Source organism: Oncorhynchus gorbuscha, unplaced genomic scaffold, assembly GCF_021184085.1.
Source record: "Oncorhynchus gorbuscha isolate QuinsamMale2020 ecotype Even-year unplaced genomic scaffold, OgorEven_v1.0 Un_scaffold_2687, whole genome shotgun sequence".
NCBI lineage: Eukaryota > Metazoa > Chordata > Actinopteri > Salmoniformes > Salmonidae > Oncorhynchus > Oncorhynchus gorbuscha.
The window spans coordinates 1-21,059 of record NW_025747129.1 but is presented as its reverse complement, the minus strand read 5'-3'; the positions used below and the strand labels follow the sequence as shown (position 1 = coordinate 21,059).

The following is a 21,059-nucleotide window of genomic DNA, read 5'->3' as shown; positions in this document are numbered from 1 at the left end:
CCCTACTTCTCAGGAGGAACCTGGCGATTTGACAGGAGTGCCGGAGGAATATCATGATCTGCGCACGGTCTTCAGTCGGTCCCGAGCCAACTCCCCTTCCTCCTCACCGGTCGTATGATTGTAGTATTGATCTCCTTCCGGGGACCACTCCTCCTCGGGGTAGACTATACTCTCTGTCGGCTCCCGAACGTAAGGCTCTCGAGGATTATTTGTCTGTGTCTCTTGACGCCGGTACCATAGTGCCTTCTTCCTCTCCGGCCGGGGCGGGGTTCTTTTTTGTTAAGAAGAAGGACGGTACTCTGCGCCCCTGCGTGGATTATCGAGGGCTGAATGACATAACGGTTAAGAATCGTTATCCGCTTCCCCTTATGTCATCAGCCTTCGAGATTCTGCAGGGAGCCAGGTGCTTTACTAAGTTGGACCTTCGTAACGCTTACCATCTCGTGCGCATCAGAGAGGGGGACGAGTGGAAAACGGCGTTTAACACTCCGTTAGGGCATTTTGAGTACCGGGTTCTGCCGTTCGGTCTCGCCAATGCGCCAGCTGTTTTTCAGGCATTAGTTAATGATGTTCTGAGAGACATGCTGAACATCTTTGTTTTTGTCTATCTTGACGATATCCTGATTTTTTTCTCCGTCACTCGAGATTCATGTTCAGCACGTTCGACGTGTTCTACAGCGCCTTTTAGAGAATTGTCTCTACGTAAAGGCTGAGAAGTGCTCTTTTCATGTCTCCTCCGTTACTTTTCTCGGTTCCGTTATTTCCGCTGAAGGCATTCAGATGGATTCCGCTAAGGTCCAAGCTGTCAGTGATTGGCCCGTTCCAAGGTCACGTGTCGAGTTGCAGCGCTTTTTTAGGTTTCGCTAATTTCTATCGGCGTTTCATTCGTAATTTCGGTCAAGTTGCTGCCCCTCTCACAGCTCTTACTTCTGTCAAGACGTGTTTTAAGTGGTCCGGTTCCGCCCAGGGAGCTTTTGATCTTCTAAAAGAACGTTTACGTCCGCTCCTATCCTCGTTACTCCTGACGTCACTAGACAATTCATTGTCGAGGTTGACGCTTCAGAGGTAGGCGTGGGAGCCATTCTATCCCAGCGCTTCCAGTCTGACGATAAGGTTCATCCTTGCGCTTATTTTTCTCATCGCCTGTCGCCATCTGAGCGCAACTATGATGTGGGTAACCGTGAACTGCTCGCCATCCGCTTAGCCCTAGGCGAATGGCGACAGTGGTTGGAGGGGGCGACCGTTCCTTTTGTCGTTTGGACAGACCATAAGAACCTTGAGTACATCCGTTCTGCCAAACGACTTAATGCCCGTCAAGCTCGTTGGGCGTTGTTTTTCGCTCGTTTCGAGTTTGTGATTTCTTACCGTCCGGGTAGCAAGAACACCAAGCCTGATGCCTTATCCCGTCTGTTTAGTTCTTCTGTGGCTTCTACTGATCCCGAGGGGATTCTTCCTTATGGGCGTGTTGTCGGGTTAACAGTCTGGGAATTGAAAGACAGGTTAAGCAAGCACTCACGCACACTGCGTCGCCGCGCGCTTGTCCTAGTAACCTCCTTTTTCGTTCCTGTTTCCACTCGTCTGGCTGTTCTTCAGTGGGCTCACTCTGCCAAGTTAGCTGGTCATCCCGGTGTTCGAGGCACTCTTGCGTCTATTCGCCAGCGCTTTTGGTGGCCGACTCAGGAGCGTGACACGCGCCGTTTCGTGGCTGCTTGTTCGGACTGCGCGCAGACTAAGTCGGGTAACTCTCCTCCTGCCGGTCGTCTCAGACCGCTCCCCCATTCCTTCTCGACCATGGTCTCACATCGCCCTAGACTTCATTACCGGTCTGCCTTTGTCTGCGGGGAAGACTGTGATTCTTACGGTTGTCGATAGGTTCTCTAAGGCGGCACATTTCATTCCCCTCGCTAAACTTCCTTCCGCTAAGGAGACGGCACAAATCATTATCGAGAATGTATTCAGAATTCATGGCCTCCCGTTAGACGCCGTTTCAGACAGAGGCCCGCAATTCACGTCACAGTTTTGGAGGGAGTTCTGTCGTTTGATTGGTGCGTCCGTCAGTCTCTCTTCCGGGTTTCATCCCCAGTCTAACGGTCAAGCAGAGAGGGCCAATCAGACGATTGGTCGCATACTACGCAGCCTTTCTTTCAGAAACCCTGCGTCTTGGGCAGAACAGCTCCCCTGGGCAGAATACGCTCACAATTCGCTTCCTTCGTCTGCTACCGGGTTATCTCCGTTTCAGAGTAGTCTGGGTTACCAGCCTCCTCTGTTCTCATCCCAGCTTGCCGAGTCCAGCGTTCCCTCCGCTCAAGCGTTTGTCCAACGTTGTGAGCGCACCTGGAGGAGGGTGAGGTCTGCACTTTGCCGTTACAGGGCACAGACTGTGAGAGCCGCCAATAAACGCAGGATTAAGAGTCCAAGGTATTGTTGCGGCCAGAGAGTGTGGCTTTCCACTCGCAACCTTCCTCTTACGACAGCTTCTCGTAAGTTGACTCCGCGGTTCATTGGTCCGTTCCGTGTTTCCCAGGTCGTCAATCCTGTCGCTGTGCGACTGCTTCTTCCGCGACATCTTCGTCGCGTCCATCCTGTCTTCCATGTCTCCTGTGTTAAGCCCTTTCTTTGCACCCCGTTCGTCTTCCCTCCCCCTCCCGTCCTTGTCGAGAGCGCACCTATTTACAAGGTACATAAGATCATGGACATGCGTTCTCGGGACGGGGTCACCAATACTTAGTGGATTGGGAGGGTTACGGTCCTGAGGAGAGGAGTTGGGTTCCGTCTCGGGACGTGCTGGACCGTTCACTCATTGATGATTTCCTCCGTTGCCGCCAGGATTCCTCCTCGAGTGCGCCAGGAGGCGCTCGGTGAGTGGGGGGTACTGTCATGTTTTGTCATTTATTATCTTGTCTTGTCCCTGTGCTTCCCATTCTATTCGTTTCCCTCTGCTGGTCTTATTAGGTTCTTTCCCTCTTTCTATCCCTCTCTCTCCCCCTCCCTCTTTCACTCTCTCGCTCTCTCTTCTCTCTATCGTTCCGTTCCTGCTCCCAGCTGTTCCTATTCCCCTAATCAATCATTTAGTCTTCCCACACCTGTTCCCGATCCTTTCCCCTGATTAGAGTCCCTATTTCTTCCTTTGTGTTCCGTTCCTGTCCTGTCGGTTCCTTGTTTAGAATTCACCGTGCTGTGATTGTGTATCGCCCTGTCGTGTCGTGTTTTCCTCAGATGCGTGGTGAGCAGGTGTCTGAGTCTGTCTGGTTCAAGTGCCTTCCCGAGGCAACCTGCTGTTCACCTGCTGTTCAAGATCGAGTCTCCAGTTTGTCCTCGTCATTTCGAGTGAAAGTTGTGTTTTTTGTTTGTATTTACTTTACTGGATTAAAGACTCTGTTTTCGCCAAGTCGCTTTTGGGTCCCCTTTCACCTGCATGACACAATGTTGTTCTTAGATTTTTTTGCACTCCTCATCTCTCTCTCTCTCTCTCTCTCTCTCTCTCTCTCTCTCTCTCTGTCTCTCTCTCTCTCTCTCTGTCTCTCTCTGTCTCTCTCTGTCTCTCTCTCTCTGTCTCTCTCTGTCTCTCTCTCTGTCTCTCTCTCTCTGTCTCTCTCTCTCTCTCTCTCTGTCTCTCTCTCTCTCTCTCTCTCTCTCTCTCTCTCTCTCTGTCTCTCTCTCTCTCTCTCTCTCTCTCTCTCTCTCTCTCTCTCTCTCTCTCTCTCTCTCTCTCTGTCTCTCTCTCTGTCTCTCTCTCTCTCTCTATCTCTGGCTCTCTCTGTCTCTCTCTCTCTCTCTCTCTCTCTCTCTCTCTCTCTCTCTCTCTCTCTCTCTCTCTCTCTCTCTCTCTCTCTCTCTCTCATCTCTCTTAATAGTATTTTTTAAAATGTATTTGTGCATCCTTCTCTTCTGAGATTTATCTGATTGAAACAAACCATCTAATCCAATAATAGTTTCATGTACCAGTGTTTTCAAGTCGTCCATTTTGTCTTTTGATGCTGCTGGTGTTTTGATCTTATTTTTTAGATAAAACTAATTTGACAAACTTTTTGAATGATAGTTAATGTGTGTGGAGAGACGAGTGCTGAGTTATACGATCACAACAAGAGTCCCTGTCCCCTTGAAATGTTCTCTATCTCTCTCTCTCTCTCTCTCTCTCTCTCTCTCTCTCTCTCTCTCTCTCTGTCTCTCTGTCTCTCTGTCTCTCTGTCTCTCTGTCTCTCTCTCTGTCTCTCTGTCTCTCTGTCTCTCTGTCTCACTCTCTCTCTATCGCTCTCTCTCTCTCTCTCTCTCTCTGTCTCTCTCACTCTGTCTCACTCTATATATATATATGACTGTAGGGTAACCAGCCCTGACATGTATATATGACTGTAGGGTAACCAGACATGTATATATGACTGTGGGTAACCAGACATGTATATATGACTGTAGGGTAACCAGACATGTATATATGACTGTAGGGTAACCAGACATGTATATATGGTAGGGTAACCAGACATGTATATATGACTGTAGGGTAACCAGACATGTATATATGACTGTAGGGTAACCAGACATGTATATATGACTGTAGGGTAACCAGACATGTATATATGACTGTAGGGTAACCAGACATGTATATATGACTGTAGGGTAACCAGACATGTATATATGACTGTAGGGTAACCAGACATGTATATAGGACTGTAGGGTAACCAGACATGTATATAGGACTGTAGGGTAACCAGACCCTGACATGTATATAGGACTGTAGGGTAACCAGCCCTGACATGTATATAGGACTGTAGGGTAACCAGACATGTATATAGGACTGTAGGGTAACCTGACATGTATATAGGACTGTAGGGTAACCAGACATGTATATAGGACTGTAGGGTAAACCTGACATGTATATAGGACTGTAGGGTAACCTGACATGTATATAGGACTGTAGGGTAACCAGACATGTATATAGGACACCAGACATGTATATAGGACTGTAGGGTAACCAGCCCTGACATGTATATAGGACTGTAGGGTAACCAGACATGTATATAGGACTGTAGGGTAACCAGACTGTAGGGTAACCTGACATGTATATATAGGACTGTATATAGGACTGGGTAAACCAGACATGTATATAGGACTGTAGGGTAACCTGACATGTATATAGGACTGTAGGGTGACATGTATATAGGACTGTAGGGTAACCAGACATGTATATAGGACTGTAGGGTAACCAGCCCTGACATGTATATAGGACTGTAGGGTAACCAGACATGTATATAGGACTGTAGGGTAACCAGCCCTGACATGTATATATGACTGTAGGGTAACCAGACATGTATATAGGATGTAGGGTAATAGACATGGACTGTAGGGTAACCAGACATGTATATATGACTGTATAGGACTGTAGGGTAACCAGCCCTGACATGTATATAGGACTGTAGGGTAACCAGACATGTATATAGGACTGTAGGGTAACCAGACATGTATATAGGACTGTAGGGTAACCAGCCCTGACATGTATATAGGACTGTAGGGTAACCATGTATATAGGACTGTAGGGTAACCAGACATGTATATAGGACTGTAGGGTAACCAGACATGTATATAGGACTGTAGGGTAAACCAGACTGTAGGGTAAACCAGACATGTATATAGGACTGTAGGGTAACCAGACATGTGTATATAGGACTGTAGGGTAACCAGACATGTATATAGGACTGTAGGGTAACCAGACATGTATATAGGACTGTAGGGTAACCAGACATGTATATAGGACTGTAGGGTAACCATGACATGTAACCAGACATATATAGGACTGTAGGGTAACCAGACATGTATATAGGACTGTAGGGTAACCTGACATGTATATAGGACTGTAGGGTAACCAGACATGTATATAGGACTGTAGGGTAACCAGACATGTATATATGACTGTAGGGTAACCAGACATGTATATAGGACTGTAGGGTAACCAGACATGTATATAGGATGTAACCATGTATATAGGACTGTAGGGTAACCAGACATGTATATAGGACTATAGGGGACATGTATATAGGTAACCAGACAATATAGACATGACATGTATATAGGACTGTAGGGTAACCAGACATGTATATAGGACTAGGGTAGGGTAACCAGACATGTATATAGGACTGTAGGGTAACCAGACATGTATATAGGACTGTAGGGTAACCAGACATGTATATAGGACTGTAGGGTAACCAGACATGTATATAGGACTGTAGGGTAACCAGCCCTGACATGTATATAGGACTGTAGGGTAACCAGACATGACATGTATATAGGACTGTAGGGTAACCAGACATGACATGTATATATGACTGTAGGGTAACCAGACCTGACATGTATATAGGACTGTAGGGTAACCAGACATGTATATAGGACTGTAGGGTAAACCAGGGTAGGGTAACCAGACATGTATATATGACTGTAGGGTAACCAGACATGTATATAGGACTGTAGGGTAACCAGACATGTATATAGGACTGTAGGGTAACCAGACATGTATATATGACTGTAGGGTAACCAGACATGTATATAGGACTGTAGGGTAACCAGACATGTATATAGGACTGTAGGGTAACCAGACATGTATATAGGACTGTAGGGTAACCCAGACATGTATATAGGACTGTAGGGTAACCAGACATGTATATAGGACTGTAGGGTAACCAGACATGTATATATAGGACTGTAGGGTAACCAGACATGTATATAGGACTGTAGGGTAACCAGACATGTATATAGGACTGTAGGGTAACCAGACATGTATATAGGACTGTATGCATATATAGGGTAACCAGACATGACATGTATATATGACTGTAGGGTGACATGACATGTATATAGGACTGTAGGGTAACCAGACATGTATATATGACTGTAGGGTAACCAGCCCTGACATGTATATAGGACTGTAGGGTAACCAGACATGTATATATGACTGTAGGGTAACCAGACATGTATATATGACTGTAGGGTAACCAGACATGTATATAGGACTGTAGGGTAACCCTGACATGTATATAGGACTGTAGGGTAACCAGACATGTATATATGACTGTAGGGTAACAGACATGTATATAGACCTGACATGTATATAGGACTGTAGGGTAACCAGACATGTATATAGGACTGTAGGGTAACCAGACATGTATATAGGATGACTGTAGGGTAACCAGACATGTATATAGGACTGTAGGGTAACCAGACATGTATATAGGACTGTAGGGTAACCAGACATGTATATATGACTGTAGGACATGTATATAGGACTGTAGGGTAACCAGACATGTATAGGAGGACTGTATATAGGAGGGTAACCAGACATGTATATATGACTGTAGGGTAACCAGACATGTATATAGGACTGTAGGGTAACCAGACATGTATATAGGACTGTAGGGTAACCAGACATGTATATAGGACTGTAGGGTAACCAGACATGACATGTATATATGACTGTAGGGTAACCAGCCCTGACATGTATATAGGACTGTAGGGTAACCAGACATGTATATAGGACTGTAGGGTAACCAGACATGTATATAGGACTGTAGGGTAACCAGACATGTATATAGGACTGTAGGGTAACCAGACATGTATATAGGACTGTAGGGTAACCAGACATGTATATAGGACTGTAGGGTAACCAGACATGACATGTATATATGACTGTAGGGTAACCAGACATGTATATAGGACTGTAGGGTAACCACCCTATATGACTGTAGGGTAACCAGACTAGGACTGTAGGGTAACATGTATATAGGACAGACATGTATATAGGACTGTAGGGTAACCATGTATATAGGATAATGACATGTAGGGTAACCAGACAGACATGTATATAGGACTGTAGGGTAACCAGACATGTATATAGGACTGTAGGGTAACCAGACATGTATATAGGACTGTAGGGTAACCAGACATGTATATAGGACTGTAGGGGTATGAACCAGACATGTATATAGGACTGTAGGGTAACCAGACATGTATATAGGACTGTAGGGTAACCAGCCCTGACATGTATATAGGACTGTAGGGTAACCAGACATGTATATAGGACTGTAGGGTAACCAGACATGTATATAGGACTGTAGGGTAACCAGACATGTATATAGGACTGTAGGGTAACCAGACATGTATATAGACTGTAGGGTAACCAGACATGTATATATGACTGTAGGGTAACCAGACATGTATATAGGACTGTAGGGTAACCAGACATGTATATAGGACTGTAGGGTAACCAGACATGTATATAGGACTGTAGGGTAACCAGACATGTATATAGGACTGTAGGGTAACCAGACATGTATATAGGACTGTAGGGTAACCAGACATGTATATAGGACTGTAGGGTAACCAGACATGTATATAGGACTGTAGGGTAACCAGCCCTGACATGTATATAGGACTGTAGGGTAACCAGCCCTGACATGTATATAGGACTGTAGGGTAACCAGACATGTATATAACCAGACATGACATGTATATAGGACTGTAGGGTAACCAGACATGTATATAGGACTGTAGGGTAACCAGACATGTATATAGGACTGTAGGGTAACCAGACATGACATGTATATATGACTGTAGGGTAACCAGACATGTATATAGGACTGTAGGGTAACCAGCCCTGACATGTATATAGGACTGTAGGGTAACCAGACATGTATATAGGACTGTAGGGTAACCAGACATGTATATATGACTGTAGGGTAACCTGACATGTATATAGGACTGTAGGGTAACCAGCCCTGACATGTATATAGGACTGTAGGGTAACCAGACCAGACATGTATATAGGACTGTAGGGTAACCAGACATGTATATAGGACTGTAGGGTAACCAGCCCTGACATGTATATAGGACTGTAGGGTAACCAGACATGTATATAGGACTGTAGGGTAACCAGACATGTATATATGACTGTAGGGTAACCAGACATGTATATAGGACTGTAGGGTAACCAGACATGTATATAGGACTGTAGGGTAACCAGACATGTATATAGGACTGTAGGGTAACCAGAGACATGTATATAGGACTGTAGGGTAACCAGCCCTGACATGTATATAGGACTGTAGGGTAACCAGACATGTATATAGGACTGTAGGGTAACCAGACATGTATATATGACTGTAGGGTGACATGTATATATGACTGTAGGGTAACCTGACATGTATATAGGACTGTAGGGTAACCAGACATGTATATAGGACTGTAGGGTAACCAGACATGTATATATGACTGTAGGGTAACCAGACATGTATATAGGACTGTAGGGTAACCCAGACATGTATATAGGACTGTAGGGTAACCAGACATGTATATAGGACTGTAGGGTAACCAGACATGTATATAGGACCCAGACATGTATATAGGACTGTAGGGTAACCAGACATGTATATAGGACTGTAGGGTAACCAGACATGTATATAGGACTGTAGGGTAACCAGACATGTATATATGACTGTAGGGTAACCAGACATGTATATAGGACTGTAGGGTAACCAGACATGTATATAGGACTGTAGGGTAACCAGACATGTATATAGGACTGTAGGGTAACCAGACATGTATATAGGACTGTAGGGTAACCAGACATGCCCTGACATGTATATAGGACTGTAGGGTAACCAGACATGTATATAGGACTGTAGGGTAACCAGACATGTATATATGACTGTAGGGTAACCAGACATGTATATAGGACTGTAGGGTAACCAGACATGTATATAGGACTGACATGTATATAGGACTGTAGGGTAACCAGCCCTGACATGTATATAGGACTGTAGGGTAACCAGACATGTATATAGGACTGTAGGGTAACCAGACATGTATATATGACTGTAGGGTAACCAGACATGTATATAGGACTGTAGGGTAACCAGACATGACATGTATATATGACTGTAGGGTAACCAGACATGTATATAGGACTGTAGGGTAACCAGACATGTATATAGGACTGTAGGGTAACCAGACATGTATATAGGACTGTAGGGTAACCAGACATGTATATATGACTGTAGGGTAACCAGCCCTGACATGTATATAGGACTGTAGGGTAACCAGACATGTATATAGGACTGTAGGGTAACCAGACATGTATATAGGACTGTAGGGTAACCAGACATGTATATAGGACTGTAGGGTAACCAGACATGTATATAGGACTGTAGGGTAACCAGACATGTATATATGACTGTAGGGTAACCAGACATGTATATAGGACTGTAGGGTAACCATGTATATAGACTGTAGGGTAACCAGCCCTGACATGTATATAGGACTGTAGGGTAACCAGACATGTATATAGGACTGTAGGGTAACCAGACATGTATATAGGACTGTAGGGTAACCAGACATGTATATAGGACTGTAGGGTAACCAGCCCTGACATGTATATAGGACTGTAGGGTAACCAGACATGTATATAGGACTGTAGGGTAACCAGCCCTGACATGTATATATGACTGTAGGGTAACCAGCCCTGACATGTATATAGGACTGTAGGGTAACCAGACATGTATATAGGACTGTAGGGTAACCAGACATGTATATAGGACTGTAGGGTAACCAGGACTGTAGGGTAACCTGACATGTATATAGGACTGTAGGGTAACCAGACATGTATATAGGACTGTAGGGTAACCAGACATGTATATAGGACTGTAGGGTAACCAGCCCTGACATGTATATAGGACTGTAGGGTAACCAGACATGTATATAGGACTGTAGGGTAACCAGACATGTATATAGGACTGTAGGGTAACCAGACATGTATATAGGACTGTAGGGTAACCAGACATGTATATAGGACTGTAGGGGACATGTATATAGGACTGTAGGGTAACCAGACATGTATATAGGACTGTAGGGTAACCAGACATGTATATAGGACTGTAGGGTAACCAGACATGTATATAGGACTGTAGGGTAACCAGACCTGACATGTATATAGGACTGTAGGGTAACCAGACATGTATATAGGACTGTAGGGTAACCAGACATGTATATATGACTGTAGGGTAACCAGACATGTATATAGGACTGTAGGGTAACCACCTGACATGTATATATATATGGACTGTAGGGTAACCAGACATGTATATAGGACTGTAGGGTAACCAGACATGTATATATGACTGTAGGGTAACCAGACATGTATATATGACTGTAGGGTAACCAGACATGTATATAGGACTGTAGGGTAACCAGACATGTATATAGGACTGTAGGGTAACCAGACATGTATATAGGACTGTAGGGTAACCAGCCCTGACATGTATATAGGACTGTAGGGTAACCTGACATGTATATAGGACTGTAGGGTAACCAGACCTGACATGTATATAGGACTGTAGGGTAACCAGACATGTATATAGGACTGTAGGGTAACCAGACATGTATATAGGACTGTAGGGTAACCAGACATGTATATATGACTGTAGGGTAACCAGACATGTATATAGGACTGTAGGGTAACCAGACATGTATATAGGACTGTAGGTAACCAGACATGTATATAGGACTGTAGGGTAACCAGACATGTATATAGGACTGTAGGGTAACCAGACATGTATATAGGACTGTAGGGTAACCAGACATGTATATAGGACTGTAGGGTAACCAGACATGTATATAGGACTGTAGGGTAACCAGACATGTATATATGACTGTAGGGTAACCAGACATGACATGTATATAGGACTGTAGGGTAACCAGACATGACATGTATATAGGACTGTAGGGTAACCAGACATGTATATATGACTGTAGGGTAACCAGACATGTATATAGGACTGTAGGGTAACCAGACATGTATATAGGACTGTAGGGTAAGCCCTGACAGCCCTGACATGTATATATGGACTGTAGGGTAACCAGACATGTATATAGGACTGTAGGGTAACCAGCCCTGACATGTATATAGGACTGTAGGGTAACCAGACATGTATATAGGACTGTAGGGTAACCAGACCTGACATGTATATAGGACTGTAGGGTAACCAGCCCTGACATGTATATAGGACTGTAGGGTAACCAGACATGTATATAGGACTGTAGGGTAACCAGACATGTATATAGGACTGTAGGGTAACCAGACATGTATATAGGACTGTAGGGTAACCAGACATGTATATAGGACTGTAGGGTAACCAGACATGTATATAGGACTGTAGGGTAACCAGACATGTATATAGGACTGTAGGGTAACCAGACATGTATATAGGACTGTAGGGTAACCAGACATGTATATAGGACTGTAGGGTAACCAGACCAGGGTGACATGTATATAGGACTGTAGGGTAACCAGACATGTATATAGGACTGTAGGGTAACCAGCCCTGACATGTATATAGGACTGTAGGGTAACCAGACATGTATATAGGACTGTAGGGTAACCAGCCCTGACATGTATATAGGACTGTAGGGTAACCAGCCCTGACATGTATATAGGACTGTAGGGTAACCAGACATGTATATAGGACTGTAGGGTAACCAGACATGATGTATATAGGGTAACCAGACATGTATATAGGACTGAGGGTAACCAGACATGTATATAGGACTGTAGGGTAACCAGACATGTATATAGGACTGTAGGGTAACCAGACATGTATATAGGACTGTAGGGTAACCCAGACTGTAGGGTAACCAGACATGTATATAGGACTGTAGGGTAACCAGACATGTATATAGGACTGTAGGGTAACCAGACATGTATATAGGACTGTAGGGTAACCAGACATGTATATAGGACTGTAGGGTAACCCTGACATGTATATAGGACTGTAGGGTAACCAGACATGTATATAGGACTGTAGGGTAACCAGACATGTATATAGGACTGTAGGGTAACCAGACATGTATATATGACAGACATGTATATAGGACTGTAGGGTAACCAGACATGTATATAGGACTGTAGGGTAACCATAACCAGACATGTATATAGGACTGTAGGGTAACCTGACATGTATATAGGACTGTAGGGTAACCAGACATGTATATAGGACTGTAGGGTAACCAGACATGTATATATATAACCTGACATGTATATAGGACTGTAGGGTAACCAGCCCTGACATGTATATAGGACTGTAGGGTAACCAGACATGTATATAGGACTGTAGGGTAACCAGACATGTATATAGGACTGTAGGGTAACCAGACATGTATATAGGACTGTAGGGTAACCAGACATGTATATAGGACTGTAGGGTAACCAGACATGACATGTATATAGGACTGTAGGGTAACCAGACATGTATATAGGACTGTAGGGTAACCAGACATGTATATATGACTGTAGGGTAACCAGACATGTATATATGACTGTAGGGTAACCAGACATGTATATAGGACTGTAGGGTAACCTGACATGTATATAGGACTGTAGGGTAACCAGACATGTATATAGGACTGTAGGGTAACCAGACATGTATATAGGACTGTAGGGTAACCAGACATGTATATAGGACTGTAGGGTAACCAGCCCTGACATGTATATAGGACTGTAGGGTAACCAGACATGACATGTATATAGGACTGTAGGGTAACCAGACATGTATATAGGACTGTAGGGTAACCAGACATGTATATAGGACTGTAGGGTAACCAGACATGTATATAGGACTGTAGGGTAACCAGCCCTGACATGTATATAGGACTGTAGGGTAACCAGCCCTGACATGTATATAGGACTGTACTGGGTAACCATGTATATATGAGACATGTATATAGGACTGTAGGGTAACCAGACATGTATATAGGACTGTAGGGTAACCTGACATGTATATAGGACTGTAGGGTAACCAGACATGACATGTATATAGGACTGTAGGGTAACCTGAGACATGTATATAGGACTGTAGGGTAACCTGACATGTATATAGGACTGTAGGGTGACATGTATATAGGACTGTAGGGTAACCAGACATGTATATAGGACTGTAGGGTAACAGACATGTATATAGGACTGTAGGGTAACCTGACATGTATATAGGACTGTAGGGTAACCAGACATGACATGTATATAGGACTGTAGGGTAACCAGACATGACATGTATATAGGACTGTAGGGTAACCAGACATGACATGTATATAGGACTGTAGGGTAACCAGACATGTATATAGGACTGTAGGGTAACCTAGGACTGTAGGGTAACCAGACATGTATATAGGACTGTAGGGTAACCAGACATGACATGTATATATGACTGTAGGGTAACATGTATATAGGACAGGGTAACCAGACATGTATATAGGACTGTAGGGTAACCAGACATGACATGTATATAGGACTGTAGGGTAACCAGCCCTGACATGTATATATGACTGTAGGGTAACCAGCCCTGACATGTATATAGGACTGTAGGGTAACCAGACATGTATATAGGACTGTAGGGTAACCAGACATGTATATATGACTGTAGGGTAACCAGACATGTATATATGACTGTAGGGTAACCAACCAGACATGTATATAGGACTGTAGGGTAACCCAGACATGACATGTATATAGGACTGTAGGGTAACCAGACATGTATATAGGACTGTAGGGTAACCAGACATGTATATAGGACTGTAGGGTAACCAGCCCTGACATGTATATAGGACTGTAGGGTAACCAGCCCTGACATGTATATAGGACTGTAGGGTAACCAGACATGTATATATGACTGTAGGGTAACCAGCCCTGACATGTATATAGGACTGTAGGGTAACCAGACATGTATATAGGACTGTAGGGTAACCAGCCCTGACATGTATATAGGACTGTAGGGTAACCTGACATGTATATAGGACTGTAGGGTAACCAGCCCTGACATGTATATAGGACTGTAGGGTAACCAGACATGTATATAGGACTGTAGGGTAACCAGACATGTATATAGGACTGTAGGGTAACCAGACATGTATATAGGACTGTAGGGTAACCAGACATGTATATAGGACTGTAGGGTAACCAGACATGTATATAGGACTGTAGGGTAACCAGACATGTATATAGGACTGTAGGGTAACCAGACATGTATAGGACTGTAGGGTAACCAGACATGTAGGACTGTAGGGTAACCAGACATGTATATAGGACTGTAGGGTAACCAGCCCTGACATGTATATAGGACTGTAGGGTAACCAGACATGTATATAGGACCCAGACATGTATATAGGACTGTAGGGTAACCAGACATGTATATATGACTGTAGGGTAACCAGACATGTATATATGACTGTAGGGTAACCAGACATGTATATAGGACTGTAGGGTAACCAGACATGTATATAGGACTGTAGGGTAACCTGACATGTATATAGGACTGTAGGGTAACCAGCCCTGACATGTATATAGGACTGTAGGGTAACCAGACATGTATATAGGACTGTAGGGTAACCAGACATGTATATAGGACTGTAGGGTAACCAGACATGTATATATGACTGTAGGGTAACCAGACATGTATATAGGACTGTAGGGTAACCAGACATGTATATAGGACTGTAGGGTAACCAGACATGTATATATGACTGTAGGGTAACCAGCCCTGACATGTATATAGGACTGTAGGGTAACCAGCCCTGACATGTATATAGGACTGTATGGTAAATCATGTGTACATCATTGTCCATGTTGTAGCCCTCTGGAACATATTCTAAAAGTCTGTAGTCTTCTCCCTTCGTGTTCTCCACCCCCCCCCCCCCCTCCCTCCCTGCCCCCCCTCCCTCCCTCCCTCCCTCCTCTCCTCTCCCTCCCTACCCCCATCCCTCCCTCCCTGCCCCCCACCTCCCTCCCTCCCTGCCCCCATCCCTCCCTCCATCTCTCCCTGCTCTATCTCCATGCTAATACACGACCAACTGCTGATTCTAATCAGTGGCCAGTCTTCCCTGTGTCTCCTGTGTCTCCATATTGGATGTTATTCTCCCTTAGATAAGAACTCAGTCTCTGTAAATCTTGGTCTGCATCCTATTCCTCTATATTGCACTGCAATGTAACAGTTTCTATGACCGATTCAACAGACAGAAATGTTAATGGCATTGAATCAGACTCTTCTATAAACTCTTTGAAACTCATTTGAGTGACTCACGTTATGGACACATTTGGGCCGTTAGCCCCTTAATAAGGCCTAATTATCTGTGTGTGTGTGTGTGTGTGTGTGTGTGTGTGTGTGTGTGTGTGTGTGTGTGTGTGTGTGTGTGTGTGTGTGTGTGTGTGTGTGTGTGTGTGTGTGTGTGTGTGTGTGTATTTCTGTGTGTGTAACACCTCTCCTCTCCCCCATACAGCTCAGTGTTCAGTAGAATGTGCCCATGGTGTGTGTGTGTGTGTGTGTGTGTGTGTGTGTGTGTGTGTGTGTGTGTGTGTGTGTGTGTGTGTGTGTGTGTGTGTGTGTGTGTGTGTGTGTGTGTGTGTGTGTGTGTGTGTGTATTTGTGTGTGTGTGTGTGTGTCTGTGTGTCTCCCATACAGCTCAGTGTTCAGTAGAATAGGTGTGTGTGTGTGTGTGTGTGTGTGTGTGTGTGTGTGTGTGTGTGTGTGTGTGTGTGTGTGTGTGTGTGTGTGTGTGTGTGTGTGTGTGTGTGTGTGTGTGTGTGTGTGTGTGTGTGTGTGTGTGTATTTCTGTGTGTGTAACACCTCTCCTCTCCCCCATACAGCTCAGTGTTCAGTAGAATGTGCCCATGGCCGGTGTGTGTCTCCTGATACGTGTCAGTGTGAACCGGGCTGGGGAGGAGTGGACTGCTCTAGTGGTGAGTCTGCTGTAACACACACACACACACACACACACACACACACACACACACACACACACACACACACACACACACACACACACACACACACACACACACACACACACACACACACACACACACACACACACACACTCCCTGTCAAGTCAAACAGATCCTTCAGCCCTATGACCTTCTGAGTTATTGCACTTCTCTGGTCTCTGTGGTTTACCTCTTTATGACTGAGAGACCAAGGCAGTCGGAAGAGCAGGATGTCAATCTACCGTCAGTTATATTAGAATAGAGGTGCTGTGGTCAGGGGGGAGGAAGTTAGGTCAGTTATATTAGAATAGAGGTGCTGTGGTCAGGGGGAGGAAGTTAGGTCAGTTATATTAGAATAGAGGTGCTGTGGTCAGGGGGAGGAAGTTAGGTCAGTTATATTAGAATAGAGGTGCTGTGGTCAGGGGGATGAAGTTAGGTCAGTTATATTAGAATAGAGGTGCTGTGGTCAGGAGGGAGGAAGTTAGGTCAGTTATATTAGAATAGAGGTGCTGTGGTCAGGGGGGAGGAAGTTAGGTCAGTTATATTAGAATAGAGGTGCTGGGGTCAGGAGGGAGGAAGTTAGGTCAGTTATATTAGAATAGAGGTGCTGTGGTCAGGGGGGAGGAAGTTAGGTCAGTTATATTAGAATAGAGGTGCTGTGGTCAGGGGGGAGGAAGTTAGGTCAGTTATATTAGAATAGAGGTGCTGTGGTCAGGAGGGAGGAAGTTAGGTCAGTTATATTAGAATAGAGGTGCTGTGGTCAGGAGGGAGGAAGGGAGTTATATTAGAAGGTGCTGTAGGTCAGTTATATTAGAATAGAGGTGCTGTGGTCAGGAGGGAGGAAGTTAGGTCAGTTATATTAGAATAGAGGTGCTGTGGTCAGGGGGGAGGACGTTAGGTCAGTTATATTAGAATAGAGGTGCTGTGGTCAGGGGGGAGGAAGTTAGGTCAGTTATATTAGAATAGAGGTGCTGTGGTCAGGAGGGAGGACGTTAGGTCAGTTATATTAGAATAAAGGTGCTGTGGTCAGGGGGGAGGAAGGGAGATATTGACTGGTCTGTATTGATTCAGTTAAAGGAGTGCAGAGAGAGGGAGGGAAGTGGACATAGAGGGAAACAGAGAGTCTGTCTAACTGTCTCTTTCTCTGTAATAAATAGGGATGTCTCTCCTCTCTGTCTCTCCTCACTCTCTCTCTCTCTCTCTCTCTCTCTCTCTCTCTCTCTCTCTCTCTCTCTCTCTCTCTCTCTCTCTCTCTCTCTCTCTCTCTCTCTCTCTCTCTCTCTCTCTCTCATCACTCTGTCTCTCTTACCTCTCTCTCTCTCTCTCTCTCTCTCTCTCTCTCTCTCTCTCTCTCCTCCTCTCTCTCTCTCTCCTCACTTTGTCTCTCTTACCTCTCTCTCTCTCTCTCCTCTCTCTCTCTCTGTCTCTCTGTCAATTCAATTCAATTTGCTTTATTGGCATGACGTAACAATGTATATATTGCCAAAGCTTATTTTGGATATTTACAATATAAAAAATAAATAAAGATGAGAATCAAAATTGTCAAGGGGACAACAGTAACAACAACAACAATAACCATACATTCAACAATAACAATAAGCATATAGTAGAGTACATGTGTAGGTTGGTTGGTCTGTCAGACACTGTCCCTCATCTTATGGCAGGCAGCAATGTAGTGCGCTACCAACCCACAGCTCTCTGCGTCCTCCCCCCAACAGGACAGGTGGCTTATCCTCATCAGAGAGGTCTTTGAAACCTTGAACAAGGGTTTCAAAATTTGGGGAAATGACTCTAATTGTTTTTAAATGTTTTTGACATTTTGTCAGGAAATGCAGCTCTGTCTCAGGTTCTGCTGTGGTGCAGTGGTTGCACAGCCTTTCCTCTACAGGGAGCCAGGTTTTCCTGTGTCTACCCTTCTCAATGGCAAGGCTGTGCTCACTGAGCCTGTACTTTCTCAAGGTTTTTCTAAGGTTTTGATCAGTAACCATGGTCAAATAGTTAGCCACGGTGTACTGTTGATTTAGGGCCAGATAGCCCTGCATTTTGCTTTGTGTTTGTGTTTCCCAATAAGCAATGTGGTCTTGTTTTAACTATGTTGTAATTTGTTTTATTCTGATTGATTTGGATGTTCTGGTCCTGAGGCTTCAGTGTGTTAGTAGAACAGGTTAGTGAACTCAGCCCCAGGACCAGCTGGATGAGGGGACTGAGGCTTCAGTGTGTTAGTAGAACAGGTTAGTGAACTCAGCCCCAGGACCAGCTGAATGAGGGGACTGAGGCTTCAGTGTGTTAGTAGAACAGGTTAGTGAACTCAGGACCAGCTGGATGAGGGGACTGAGGCTTCAGTGTGTTAGTAGAACAGGTTAGTGAACTCAGCCCCAGGACCAGCTAGATGAGGGGACTGAGGCTTCAGTGTGTTAGTAGAACAGGTTAGTGAACTCAGCCCCAGGACCAGCTGAATGAGGGGACTGAGGCTTCAGTGTGTTAGTAGAACAGGTTAGTGAACTCAGGACCAGCTGGATGAGGGGACTGAGGCTTCAGTGTGTTAGTAGAACAGGTTAGTGAACTCAGCCCCAGGACCAGCTGGATGAGGGGACTGAGGCTTCAGTGTGTTAGTAGAACAGGTTAGTGAACTCAGCCCCAGGACCAGCTAGATGAGGGACTGAGGCTTCAGTGTGTTAGTAGAACAGGTTAGTGAACTCAGCCCCAGGACCAGCTGGATGAGGGGACTGAGGCTTCAGTGTGTTAGTAGAACAGGTTAGTGAACTCAGCCCCAGGACCAGCTGGATGAGGGGACTGAGGCTTCAGTGTGTTAGTAGAACAGGTTAGTGAACTCAGCCCCAGGACCAGCTGGATGAGGGGACTGAGGCTTCAGTGTGTTAGTAGAACAGGTTAGTGAACTCAGGACCAGCTGGATGAGGGGACTGAGGCTTCAGTGTGTTAGTAGAACAGGTTTTGTGAACTCAGCCCCAGGACCAGCTAGATGAGGGGACTGAGGCTTCAGTGTGTTAGTAGAACAGGTTGTGAACTCAGGACCAGCTAGATGAGGGGACTGAGGCTTCAGTGTGTTAGTAGAACAGGTTTGTGAACTCAGCCCCAGGACCAGCTAGATGAGGGACTGAGGCTTCAGTGTGTTAGTAGAACAGGTTAGTGAACTCAGCCCCAGGACCAGCTAGATGAGGGGACTGAGGCTTCAGTGTGTTAGTAGAACAGGTTAGTGAACTCAGCCCCAGGACCAGCTGGATGAGGGGACTGAGGCTTCAGTGTGTTAGTAGAACAGGTTAGTGAACTCAGCCCCAGGACCAGCTGGATGAGGGGACTGAGGCTTCAGTGTGTTAGTAGAACAGGTTAGTGAACTCAGCCCCAGGACCAGCTGGATGAGGGGACTGAGGCTTCAGTGTGTTAGTAGAACAGGTCTGTGAACTCAGGACCAGCTAGATGAGGGGACTAAGTCTTCAGTGTGTTAGTAGAACAGGTTTGTGAACTCAGCCCCAGGACCAGCTAGATGAGGGGACTGAGGCTTCAGTGTGTTAGTAGAACAGGTCTGTGAACTCAGGACCAGCTAGATGAGGGGACTGAGGCTTCAGTGTGTTAGTAGAACAGGTTTGTGAACTCAGCCCCAGGACCAGCTGGATGAGGGGACTGAGGCTTCAGTGTGTTAGTAGAACAGGTTTGTGAGGGGACTGAGGCTTCAGTGTGTTACTAGAACAGGTTAGTGAACTCAGCCCCAGGACCAGCTGGATGAGGGGACTGAGGCTTCAGTGTGTTACTAGAACAGGTTAGTGAACTCAGCCCCAGGACCAGCTGGATGAGGGGACTGAGGCTTCAGTGTGTTACTAGAACAGGTTAGTGAACTCAGCCCCAGGACCAGCTGGATGAGGGGACTGAGGCTTCAGTGTGTTAGTAGAACAGGTTTGTGAACCCCACACCTCGCTGCCATAAAGTGCAGTTGGTTCAATGACACATTCAATTTGTTATAGCCAAATTAAAATAGGTATTTCAATTTGAATGAGCTTTTTAATGGCGTAGAATGCCCTGCGTGCTTTCTCTCTCAGCTCATTCACTGCCTCATTAAGGTGTCCAGTTGAGCTTATTTTGTAATTGTAGTGTGTTCAGTAATTGTAGTGTGTTCAGGACTCTATATATTTAAACCTAACTAATTGTACTGTGTTCAGGACTCTATATATTTAAACCTAACTAATTGTACTGTGTTCAGGACTCTATATATTTAAACCTAACTCTATATATGTATTTGGTCGTCTCTGATTTCTGTTTCCTGTTG

At 44.9% G+C, this 21,059-nt stretch overlaps 1 protein-coding gene across 1 annotated transcript in view; it reads left to right on the top strand.

The window, feature by feature from the left end:
- The window catches only part of LOC124026355 (multiple epidermal growth factor-like domains protein 11), a 61,748-nt gene extending 44,990 nt beyond the window's left edge, over positions 1-16,758 (top strand). The window contains exon 4 of the mRNA XM_046339380.1: positions 16,664-16,758. Within this exon, the coding sequence (XP_046195336.1) occupies positions 16,664-16,678 (15 nt within the window). The 3' untranslated portion in view covers positions 16,679-16,758. The remainder of the gene's footprint in view (positions 1-16,663) is intronic.
- Positions 16,759-21,059: the final 4,301 nt, after the last annotated feature.